Here is a 12,798-nt window from a genome sequence, read left to right as displayed (position 1 = left end):
CCCTCTGAAGGGCACAGCTGCGGCTTCTGCCGGCTCCTGCTCCATGCGCTCAGCAGCTCAAGTCTTAAAGCAGCTGGCGGCCCGAAACGCTAAGAGCAGCTTTTTCTTTCTCTCATTGTGGTTTCTCCCGCCTTCATGAACTCTGTAGGTCTCTCCTCCTCTTCCCCTGAGCTCCAGCGGCCCCAGCTTGGCTGATGTTACATTTTTATAGTTGTAAATTGGTTGATTTGTGGGAGAGAGTGACGTTGGGAACCGTCTATTGTGCCATCTTGACTGGAACCTGAACACCTTCTCATATACTTATTGGTCATTTCTTTTTTGAAGTGCTTGCTCAAGTTTTTTGCCTCATTTTAAAATTGGGTTATTTGCTTTCTTATTAATTTGTATGAATTCTTTGTGTATTCTGAATATAACTTCTTTGTCTATTATATGTATTGTAAATATTTTTTCCTTAGCTTGTGTCTTACCATTTCACTTTATTAATGCATCTTTTGATGATCAGAACTTTTAATTTTGATAAAGTCTAACTTATTATTTTTCTTTTATGATTAATGCCTTTGTGTCTTATTTAGGAAATCTTGACCCTTACCCCAGACTGAGTTGTGTATCTGCTCCCCCTTCTGCATTAGTATTACAGAAATTAGTTGTTTTGGTTGACAGGGTGTTTAATTTGACTCTATCAGTAATTTTTTTTTTTCTGGCAGCTGGCCAGTATAGGGATTGAACCCTGAACCCTGGATGTTGGTGCTATCATCAGCACCAAGGTGTAACCAACTAAGCTAACTGGCCTGCCCTTATCAGTAATTTTTGATATCTTTTTATTGAAATATAGCATACATCCAGAAAAGTGCATGAATCATAATCATACAGCTCAGTGAATTTTTACAAAGTGAACATAATCATGTAATCATCATCTAAATTAAGATATAGAATATCACCAGCATTCCACAACCTCCTTCATGCCCCCTACCTGTCATAAACCACCCCTCCCAAAGTAAGTTACTTGTATCTCACTTCTATCTTGTAGATCTGTTTTTTGCCTACTTTTGAGCTTAATATAAATGCTATCATGCAGTATATACTTTTTAATGTCTGGCTTCTTTGCTGAAAATTATGTTGATAAGATTCATCTATGTTGTGTGTAGTAATTTTTTTTTTTTTTTCATTGTTATGTGGTATTCCCTTGTAGGGCTTTACCTCAGTTTATTCATTTTACTCTTGCTGAACATTTGGGATACTTTCATTTTGAGATGTTATGAGTAATGCCACCACAAAGAGTCTTGTACATTTTTTTTGTTTGTTTTTTGTTTTTGGTACACATAAATACCTAGGAGTAAAATTCATTGAGCTGTTACCTTACTGGCCAGCTCCCCCCTAAAAGAAATTCAAATTGTGGATTCATAGAATTTAATGTGATATTGCAAAATGTTTGTAGTTAGTTTAGACAAGAAGACAATGCTAAAGAAGAAAAGCTAACAATGACTGTGCTGTGTTTTTGCCAAAATATGGTACCCAGCTCCAGAGTTTCCTATTTTGGAGAAGCAAAACTGGTTGATACATCTCTACTATATCCGGAAGGATTATGAAGCATGCAAGGTGAGAGATTACAATGATAGAGAAAATGAGAGGCGGGCTGTTGGGTAGGCAACTAACAGTGTCCGCTGTATAGAATGTGGTAGCTTAGATCCCACTAATAATACATGGATTCCTGCATCCCCATATTTTTTGTATTGTTTAGCTTTTGCTATGATAGTGGTGCATAACAAATAACCTCAAAGTTTTAGTGACTCCCAAAAAACAGACATTTATTAATTGCTCACAGGCCTCCATATTGGCTGTGGGTTGGCTGGGTTAAACTGCAGGCTGTGGGTCAGGTTCAGGTATGTCTCATGTGGCTTCTTGTATCAAGACCAAACTGACCGTGCAGCCGCTTGGGACTTTTTGGTCTTGTGGTGGAGGCAGATGTTCAGCTCAGCATATTATATGACTTTTTGATGTCTGGATAGGTGAAAAACAGTATTTCATTGAGTTTTATTTTATAATTCTCTTATTGTGGTGAGATTGATCATCATTTGTATATTTAAAAACCATTTGTGTTTCCCTTTATCTATTTATATCTTTCATAGCATACCATAAGTGTTACAAACTTGTGGCAGACAGTAGTAGTAGTAGTAACATGCAAAACATATCCTTGGTGGTGGGTTTTTTTTTTTTTTGGTATTCAGAGCTTTGTAATGCTTCTAAGATGGTGGTTTTTAATTTATGCCTGTGGCGTTTATACCTTTGGCAATGCACAGAATGAATGACATTTGGTACCAGTATGAAATTTTGAAACGTTCTCTTTCTTTTCCTTCTGTGATAGTACCCTTTCTTTATTTCCCTTTTCCTTTTTTGATCACTTCTCAGTTTCCTTATTTGGCTTTTCTTCTCTTATTTCTTAAGAGTTGGGGCTGTTCGTAGGTCCTATCATTGACTCCTTTCTCTGTTCATTCTACACACTTCCTCCTGATCTCCAAACCAGTCTTATACCTACTGAATATCCCACAAGTATTTCAAGTTCAACTTCTCTGTAGCTGAATTATCTGCTGTCTTCCAGACCTATTTATTTTCCTGTTTCCATTCTCAGGAATGGGTACCATCATTCACCCAGCTGTCTGTGTCAGAATCTCCTGATCCATTTCTTAATATAGATAATCATCAACTTTTAGAGATCCTTCTCTTCTTACCATTTCTTGAAATTGTCTACTTTCACCTGTCTTCATGCCTTAATTCTCATTATTTTAATTTAAATTACTGCAAGAGTTCTTCCACCAACCTTGCCTCTAACCATATCTCCTTTCAATCTATTTTCAACAGTGCTCCAAGAGTGATTTTTTGATACAGCAAATAGCATCAGGTTACTTCCTGCCTAAAACTTGTCAAGGTTTTTCTCATTGCTCACAAATTTTTTGGTATGGCATTTGAAGTCCTGCTCTCTCAAACTCTCCTGGCCACCTCAGGTTCTCTTCCCTCCCCTGCCAACATTGGGGTTGAAACTGTTTACTCTGGAACGCCTTCCCTGGTTCTCCAAGTTAGAATCAGGTGCTTTACCCTTTGAGCTCCTATAGCTCCCTGGACCTAGCCTTTCATAGTAGAAAGATAGAGCCTATGTTTTGCTTGTCAGAGAACCCCTAGCATCTGTAATGGTGCTTGGAAATATTTTTATATTTTTCTTATTTTGCCTGGTTAGATTTTAGACAGGGTTTGGCAAACTTTTTCTGTAATGGACCAGATAGTAAATATTTTAGACTTTGCAGGCCACAGATAATCTCTATCTCATATTCATCATCTTATTTTTTTATAATCCTTAAAAAAGCATAAAAACCATTCTTAGTTTGAAAGTTGTACAGAAATGGCCTGTGAGCCCATAGTTTGCCAACCCCTGTTCTTCCTAGAATAGGTAATCATAACAAGAGACTTGGGATGTAAAAAAATTCTGAATGAACTACTTTATCAGTCATTATTAGTATCCTAGGTGTCTTACAAATAAATGCCCCTCATCCATGTCTAACTCTTCTTAAAGATACTTAACTCCTACTCAGAAGTATTTTTCTTTCTCTTTCAGGCTGTTATTAAAGAACAGCTTCAGGAGACTCAGGGGTTGTGTGAATATGCTATCTATGTGCAAGGTAAGACATATTTCTTCTCTCCTTGCTAGAGAAATATACCCTGCCTAGGTTCTTGAAAAAGAGCAAACAACTCATGAAATACTTAAACAAGTAAATGTTCCACTAAGATCTTATTATCTTTTTTTGAAATCTGAATATAGTTCTTGTGCTAGATTGGACTTCAGAAATGACTAGTATTGTTAAAAAAAAAATGCTACCAACATTTACCCCTTTTTTACTTTTTGGCTAGTGTTTTTCAGAGTGTATTCTTTTCAGAATGGATGTTTTTCAGAATCCCTGCCTCATGCAGTGATTTTAGGGTCAGAAGATGCTTTTGGAAGGGTTCCTTGTAGTCAAGCCAAAAGAGATGAGGCAAGGCTTGAGGATTTTTGTAAGGTGAGTCAGAATGAAGGGAAGAAGCCTAGAGGTATACAGGATAAAGTAGGGAATATAGTAAACTCATCAGAAACCAAATATAGGAACCATTGATTTAAATTTTACTTCTTAATGCCAAAAGTAGCATCCTTAGTTTTTCCAGGAACTTTCTTTTTGACTCTTCAGTGTAAATGAATGTGTAGTCTTCAGATCAATATATAATTTTCTGATATAATTGGTAAGATACTGACATATTTAGGACATCATGGCCAAAAAACAATTGCTCTTTTATTCCCAATATCACAAGTTCCATAAAGTCTTCTGAAAACTTAGGCCTAGGAAAAATTATTGGTTCTGATTGGTTGCTGTACTGAAAACCAAAGTCTGAGATATTACTCTATTGTTTGCCAGAATCTCCTTGTTGGACTTGGGGTACTGATTTCATTTGCCCCATTTAGGTTTTCTCTCTCAAAACTATCAGGTAGAAACCTGAATTATCATTATAAATAAAGCATCTGATAGGGCAAACCCAAAAATGTTCTTAAGAATTTGTGTGGTTATTTTCAAAGGAACTGATTACTTGTGTGGTGGATGCTGGGAGTAAAGAGTAGGTAGGTTTGAGCTTCCTTATTAAAAAAGGTTTTGGCTTGTCAGCGGCTTTGCTTGTGGTTTCAACCCATCTGAAGGCATATCTGATTGTATTAAAGATACATTTATCCAAAGGTTTTCTTTGATGTGGTTTCCCATCTCCTTCTCCAATTTTTCTGATGCCAGGCTCTATTCTTTCCAGAATGTGATTTTATTTTCTGTATTTTCTGTTTCTTGGCAGCCTTGATATTTCGCCTGGAAGGAAATATCCAAGAATCCTTAGAACTCTTTCAGACGTGTGCTATTCTCAGCCCTCAGTGTGCTGATAACCTCAAGCAGGTGGCCAGATCTTTGTGAGTATGGAAGGATGGCGGTCCTAGGGCACTCACAGAGAACAATGTAAAATGCATTCTCAGGCAGAGCCTGCTGCACAGCTTGCTCAGCCTGTAACCTAGGGGGAAATTGGTTAATAGTTATAATGGGATTCACTTTGAAAAGCATGGATTAAATTTGAAATTTGAGAAAATGAGATAACTAGTATTAAGGAACTAAGTGTTTCAAACGCTGTACATTCTAATTTGATGGGAGAACACTGATACTGTTTATCATGTAAATAGTGACATCTTGTGTCCTAAGTCCTCTAATCATACTAGAAACCCATGGAATTTTTGTCATCTACTGTTCTGACACTTCACATAATACTTGACACTCTGTGGGTTTTTAGTAAGCATTCACTGAGTGAATGCCCTGAAGATTCCTAGATGGAAGCAACCTCCCAAGTCTTTATATGCTATTAGGTATACCCCCTTTCCACAGTAGTAAATTATTCCATGGAGTTCCCATGTCTACTTTCTCAACTACATTGTCATTCATACCTGCATTGTTTTTGTATAGAGCCTGGTTTTCCCCTGTTTCTCTCCAAACTCATGATTCAATATCAAGGAAAGAAACCTGGGCTTGAACAGAAAGGATATATCCCTAATGCATGATGATGAGAAATGACGCTGGCTATTGTATAACATGGTATATCATTTGGCTTTTTTTTTTTTAATCTACATTTATAGTACACTGTAGAAAAAATTACAGAAGAATTTTGCCAAAATTGGTATAGAATGAGACCAATGCCCTGTAACAGTTGCCAGTGCAATCCCTATCAAAAGAGCTTCTGGTGTTGGTGTACAGCAGCCTCACTGGCCACACCAGCACAACCAGTTCATACAGAAAAGGCTCCCCAAATTCTCTGCAGGATGGAATATGAGTAAAATGTGGGACTAGGGGGGTTAGTCTTGTAAGAATTTTGAGATAATAATTATGGAAAATATATCTTCCACAGATTTCTTCTGGGAAAACATAAAGCTGCTACTGAAGTATATAATGAAGCAGCTAAACTTAACCAGAAAGATTGGGTAAGAGGAGAACTTTCAGTTCTTTCTGATTGGTAAACATGCTCATGGTTTCATTTATCACATAGCTGTCTTATGTTATTATTACTGACTTTTTATATGGCAAAAATGTCTTTATTTTGTCCTCACACTTGATTGATGGTTAAGTATAGGACCAAAAATCATGTTTCCTTATAACTTTGTAGACATTGCTGCATGGTTTTCTAGCAGTCAGTGTTGCTGATGAGCAGTCTGTTACCAGTCCTATTCTTGTTGATCCCCACTTTCCTCTCTAGAAATTTTGGGGACTCTTTATCATTGGAGTTCCAAAATACCAGCCATAGGTGTCTAGTTGTGTTTCATTGCTTTCCCCCACCATCATCTGTTTTACACTCAATTGGTTCTTTCATTCTGAAGACCCTCACCTTTCTTTTCCTTAGGTTGGGGAAATTTTCTTTGAGAAGTTATTTGATTATTTTTCTCATCCATTGTCTCTTTGTATCCTTGAGGATAATGCATAATTGGAACAGAAGATTTGACAAAACATTGGCTTTACAAATTAGGGGTTTATTTTTTTTCTCATGAAACAAGAAGTCCAGGTAAGCAGTTGCTGGCATTTATTTGGTGGTGCTAGGATGTCAAGGCTGAGAGTTTTTCCTCATCGTTACAAGATGACTGCTGTAGCTATAATATCACATCTGCATTCTAGGCAGGGAGAAAGAGGAAGCAACAAGGACAAAAGGACAGAGTCTATATTAGGAAAGCACAGCTTCCCCAGAAGTCCCCAACAGTTGTGTCATATGTGTCATATCAGCTGCTCCTTCTGTAACAAAGGCTGAAAAATGTAGTGTTTTATCTGGACGCATTGCCACTCTAAACAAAATTAGGGTTCTGTTAGTAAGGAAAAAGAGGAGAGTGGACGTTAGGTAGACAACTAGCAGCTCTGCTGCACTGTTTCCACTGTCTATTAGACATGTTCTTTATCTATTTTCCGTGTCTCTTAACTTGCCTCTTTCATTTTCTACCTCTTTGTCTTTTTTTTTTTTTGCACATTCAGGGACATTTCCTCAATCTTATCTTCTAGATCATCATTTTTCTTTAACTATTTATATTTTGTTCAATATAAATAGTTCAATATTTTTTACTTAATTTCATTTTTTATTGTGTTTTTAATTTCCAAGAACTTTGTAATTTCTCTTTTGGAGTAGCCTCTCCAATGTCTCTGATTCTTGATGTGCTGTTCTGCTTCCCAGAACTATCTTTTTCTTCCTCTCTTCATTTTGGTTCTTCTTTTTCATTCTGTTGGGTTTTTACAAGTGTTTGATTTTTCTTGGAGAGACATTCATATCTATGAGTGAAGGACTACATTGATTAGTATCTCTATACTAGCATGGGTTTCTTCAGTTCTTACGGCCCTATTATTTTTGAAGTGTGTTCAGTTTGTCAGTCACTTTTCTTCTACAGGTCTGAAGACTGAGTTGTTTTGAGCCTTTATGCCACAGAGTATTTTATAGCAAATGGCCAAAGTGAAGCTACAGATAAAAGAAAAATTTATTTAATTTTCATTCAGTCATTCTTTCAGCAAATGAATGTCTGCTATGTGCCAGGCACTGGGCTTTGCCCTAGATTATGCAAAGACGGACTGGTGGATTATAGGACAATCAACTAGAATAGGAAATACAGGAAGAAAGTTGGGGAACAAGTTTGTGGAGAAAGTGATGATAACAAAGCAGGGTTAAATCCTGTTATTAAGAGGATTTGGGATGTGATAAGTTTTAGGTTCTGGTCAGATATCTAAATTGAGATGTGTCCAATACATGGTTGGATATAGAAATCTGAAAAGTGTTCTCGGCTAGAGATGTATTTTGGAATCAATAATGTAAAGGTGGGCTGGCCTGTTAGCTCAGTTGTTTAGAGTGTGGTGCTGATAATACCAAGGTCCAGAGTTCAATCTCTGTACCGGACAGCTGCCAAAAATAACATAAAAGGTGGTAACTGAGATCATGAGATTGGATGAGATCACTCTGCAGAGAGGTGAGGATGGAACACTGGAAAAAATCGGTTTTGAAGGACTTAGTGGAAGAAAGGAACCCACAGAAGGAGGTAGGGAGGAGGTAAAACAGGAGAGGTCAGGGTCACAACGGGAGATGGAGCATGTTGGTTAATCCATCCAGTTGGTTGAAGGAGCTTATTTGGTATTACTGACTCACTTGAGATAACCACTGGCACCAGTAGAGGTGGTCATTCCCCAAACAGCCAGACACTCTAGCCTGCATACTTCATAAGTGCCTGTAGAAAACGTGTAGTTTTGGACTTGGACTTTCTTGGACTCAGTGTATTCCACAGTCTGGCTGCAACAGGGGGATAATAATTCCTCCTGCCATTATCTTATTTGACTTTTGGAACAGGTCTGTTAAGTAGGGAGAATTTCTTCTATTGACAGGTGAGGAAGGAGAGTCTTTGGGAGTTGGAATGACTTGCGACAGGGCACACAGCGAGGTAGTGGCAAACCAGAGCTAAAATTCAGGCCTAGAATCTAGGAGGTTCTTCACTTCAGATCTGGGATCTTTCCACTGTACCAGCGGCCTTTGGAGGATGTCTGCTGGATTCCCTCACTTCATGAAAGACAGGATTTGACTCTGATTTGTTCTATTTTCCTTTCCAATTTTTTTCTGTCAGTCAGTTTGTTTAAGGCATACTGCTGCCTTGTCAAATAATCTATGGTAAATGGTTTTAAAAGGTAAGGGTTGGTTAGCCTTCAGGAAAGTTAGAGGACAAGAAAGGCTCTATTTCTTCCTTATCTGTCTCCATGTGTACATTCGTAAAGCATGATGAAGTGGAGAGTACACAAGTTTTGGAGGCAGGCCTCAGTTCAAGTCCCAGTGCTTTGTAATGTGGACATAATTTGAATCGTGATTTAAGAAAAAAAATTTTATTTTATTTTATTTTATTTTTTTATTTTTATTTTTTTGTCTTTTTCGTGACCAGCACTCAGCCAGTGAGCGAACTGGCCGTTCCTATATGGGATCCGAACCCGCGGCGGGAGAGTCGCCGCGCTCCCAGCACAGCACTCTACCAAGTGCGCCACGGGCTCGGCCCAAAGAAAAAAAATTTTAATGTGAGACATCTATGAGACAGTTGGAAATCTGAACATAATTAAATATCTGACATAAAACAATTACTATATATTTTTTCTGGTGTGATAATAGTACTGTGGGTAGGTTAAAAAAAGACCTACCTTTTAGAAATATATACTGAAATTTTTGTGGATGTAGTGTTATGCTATCTGGTATTTGCTTACAAAAGTAGTGGGAGCAGATGGGGTATGGATTGGATGGTTATTGGGATAGGATGATGAGTACATGGTAATTTTATGTTTATATATGGTTGAAATTTTCCTTAGGATATAGAACTAAAAAAGTAAAAAAAAAAAGATCCCAGCACTCATGCTTTCTAACTGTGTTAAGTTAGGCAAACTACTTAACCTCTCTGAGCTTCAACTTCCTTATCTGTAAAACTGGAGAAATTGTATGTATGTTGCAGATTTGCTGGAAAATTAAAGTAATATATATGAAAACATCTGGCATAGAGCCTAATGTATAGCAGATGCTCAATCAGTGATTTCTGTTTTGTTATTATTTTAAAAGACTTGGGAAACATTAAAGCAGTTGTCTTTCAGCCCTGGGGTCCATGTTTCCTCCGACAAGAACACATCCCCACTACTAACAGGGTGGTCCTTTTTCTGTTTCCCAAGAGCAGTTTCCTTACCCTTTCTCCTTCTCCAAAGCTACCTTAAATAAAGGGAGATTTATTATAAAGAAATTCAAGAGATTCCATAAAAATTAAGGTCAGTAGATACAGGTTGATCTTGCAGTGGAGTAGAACTGGAAAGCTGTCAGCATCCAAGGTAGCTACTCTGCGTTTCTGCTTCATCTTTTCTTTCTCTAGATCAGAGATTGGCAAACTTTTTTTACTAAGGGCCAGATAGTAAATATTTTAAGCTTTGCAGCTTCATATAGACTGTGTTGCAGCTATGTAACTCTGCACTTCTAGTGTGAGAGAGCCATATGAAAACAAGTGGTCATGACTGTGTCCCAATAAAACTTAATTTACAAAAAAGAGTAGGGAATGAATTTGGTACATGGGCCGATGTAGTTTTCTGACCTCTGCTCTAGACTTCTGCAGACTGGTTCCAAATATGTATATTTCATCATTGTGGCCTCCAGATGGCGCTGTCAGTCTCCAAGTCCATGTCACCTAGTGAATTTAGTGCTTGCAACTAGCTAACTCCATTCTACTTCCAGATACCTAGGGAAAGGACGCTTAACTGACTCAGGTATCCAGATATAGAGATAAAGATATCCATATCTGTCTGTCTATCTATCTATCATCTCTATCTATATTGCCTTATAGGTGGAACTATGTGGCTATCAGCCCTCTCAGCAGGAGCTGTGGGTAGTCTCTTCTCAGAAGGCACAAAGCATATGGAGATGGGCTGGTTATGTACCCCAATGTACCACATAGATCCAAGAAGATTACCTGTTTATTCTGCTTTTATCTCTCTCTCTCTCTCTCTCTTTTTTTTTTGGCAGCTGGTCAGTACAGGGATCTGAACCCTTGACCGTGGTGTTATCAGCACCATGTGAGCTCTCCCAAGGTAGCTAATTGGCCAGCCCCTATCTCTTATAATCTGTCATTTTTTATATTAAGGAACTAATTTTGTACAATTAAATATATTTGAGTTTGAACTCTACTAAAAAGACTGACTGTAGTGCATGTGTTAAAATTTAAACTTTACTGAGCAATAATAATCTCTAGATGACTGTTGTTTCACTCTAATACTTACTGTGGAATCACACCTAAGCTGTTGTCTTTTCTTTTGTGTATAGGAGATCTGCCATAACCTAGGAGTTTGCTACATTTATCTGAAGCAGTTCAACAAGGTAAGTTACAGAAGTGATGATGGTGGTCGACCGAGGATTTCACTGATGATGCACTTTTTGTTACACAGGTGCCATTTTGTATTATCCGTAGTGCTTGCAGAAGTTTTTTGGAAGTGAAAATTTAAAGTGCCTTATACACTTATCCCCATTTTAATTCTTATTTGCCATTATTCATCTTTTTTTTTTTTTCCTGCTTTAAACAAGAAAGTGGAAAAGTCTAGAAATATTATGAGGGAATGGCAATCTAACTGCTTTTCTCCTCTCTTCTTTTTCTCTACCCCCAGTTTAATTGTCCAGTATAGAAACAAATGTTCAATAAAATATAAATATAAAAAAGTGGACCCTTAAGTCTTAAAGGTATAATCATGACCATGTGAGCTATCTTATGCTCTGACAGCAGCTGATATTAATTTTTAAGGTCATTGAAAATGAATTTAAAATTTTAAGTGGATCTGATTTCTGATAATTTGCAGTTTTCAGTTTTAAATTTTCAGTAATTTTCCATGATGAGAATTTATATTTCATTGTAATTAAGCTATAGGCTCTAAGGGTCTTATATCAGAGAAAACAATTTGAGCTTACCTTGGTATACAGATAAAGAAAAAAACAATTATGTCTTAATTGAGGAATAGATAGAATTATTGAGAGCTCTGAAAGTTAATGATGGTGTGGTTGGGTAGAGTTTCCTTCATAAAGCTCCCGCTTGGTGGTTATCAATTTTTATTTTCCTTTCTTCAATGCCACCAGGACTGAGAATCTGAATTAGTTAATACTCATTTGACAATTTTTAGTTTGTGTCAATTTGCAAACTGATGTGACTCAAATCTGTCCCCCATGGGTGTGAAAAAAAATCTGCACATCAACAATTGAGGTGTACGAGCAACTTTTCTCGTGTGAGATAGATAATAAATAAAATATATATATTTAGTGGGCCCCTTGGGTTTTCTGGATGGATCTATATATATGTGGTTGGTAGATTTTTTCCTCTTCAAAGAATATTTTGAACAGTGCATTTCTATTCACAGGATTATTCTGAGCCAGCTCTTTGGTAGGACCTGTACTGAGGAGGAGAATTATATTCAGATTTTACTGTAAAGCTAACAGGCTAAGAAAATACAATACCTGGCATTTATATAAGCATTTGTTGAATCAATGGATGACTAAACAGCCATTTTGTTCATCTACAGGATATAAATTCCTCCAGAGCAAGGAGTTTTTGTTAATCCTAGTATACTTAGCACGTAGAAAAATAGGCACTCAATGAATACTTGAGTAAATAAATTAAGACAATCCATTCATTCATGTATCATCATATTGATGAGGAAAACGAGGCCAGCCTGGGGAAGGTTGTGCAGCTGGTCAGTGGTGTAACTGGAATTGAGTTTGGTACAGTACTCTACACTGTACTATGATATCCCTTTTGACTTATGAAGTGTGAGTCAAAGATGTTAATGTCAAGGAGCAGAAAACATTCAGAAAGGTTAATCATCTTGTATAAACTCTCCCAAGTGACTCCAGAGGCAGAGAACAGTGACTCCTGTCAGGAAGGACAGTTTTGGTATGTTTTGTTCTTTGGAGAGTGGGGGCTGTTTGCTGAAATGTGATGTTCATACATTAGAATAGCAAGAGCTCTGTTTTTGCGTTAGCCATGTAAAGCCATTGTGCTTTCAGTGATAATGATTTGGTTTTCTTTACTCCATCAAACTCGTTAGGCACAAGACCAGTTGCACAATGCCCTACATCTTAACAGGCATGATCTGACTTACATAATGCTGGGGAAGATCCACTTGCTGGAGGGAGACTTGGACAAGGCCATCGAAATCTATAAGAAAGCAGTGGAGTAAGTGTGTCTGTTTCCTTTAA

At 37.4% G+C, this 12,798-nt stretch overlaps 1 protein-coding gene across 2 annotated transcripts in view; it reads left to right on the top strand.

The window, feature by feature from the left end:
* The window catches only part of BBS4 (Bardet-Biedl syndrome 4), a 53,006-nt gene that overhangs the window by 31,740 nt on the left and 8,468 nt on the right, over nt 1-12,798 (top strand). The window contains exons 3-8 of one of the 2 annotated variants that reach the window (XM_063089598.1): nt 1,517-1,596; nt 3,605-3,668; nt 4,852-4,963; nt 5,944-6,016; nt 10,882-10,935; nt 12,648-12,775. In XM_063089598.1, the coding sequence (XP_062945668.1) occupies nt 1,517-1,596; nt 3,605-3,668; nt 4,852-4,963; nt 5,944-6,016; nt 10,882-10,935; nt 12,648-12,775 (511 nt within the window). The remainder of the gene's footprint in view (nt 1-1,516; nt 1,597-3,604; nt 3,669-4,851; nt 4,964-5,943; nt 6,017-10,881; nt 10,936-12,647; nt 12,776-12,798) is intronic. The other variant, XM_063089599.1, reaches the window with a different exon arrangement.

The sequence above is a fragment of the Cynocephalus volans genome, chromosome 3 (assembly GCF_027409185.1).
Source record: "Cynocephalus volans isolate mCynVol1 chromosome 3, mCynVol1.pri, whole genome shotgun sequence".
NCBI lineage: Eukaryota > Metazoa > Chordata > Mammalia > Dermoptera > Cynocephalidae > Cynocephalus > Cynocephalus volans.
Note: the sequence above shows the minus strand (reverse complement) of the source record. Positions and strands in the feature narration are given on the sequence as shown.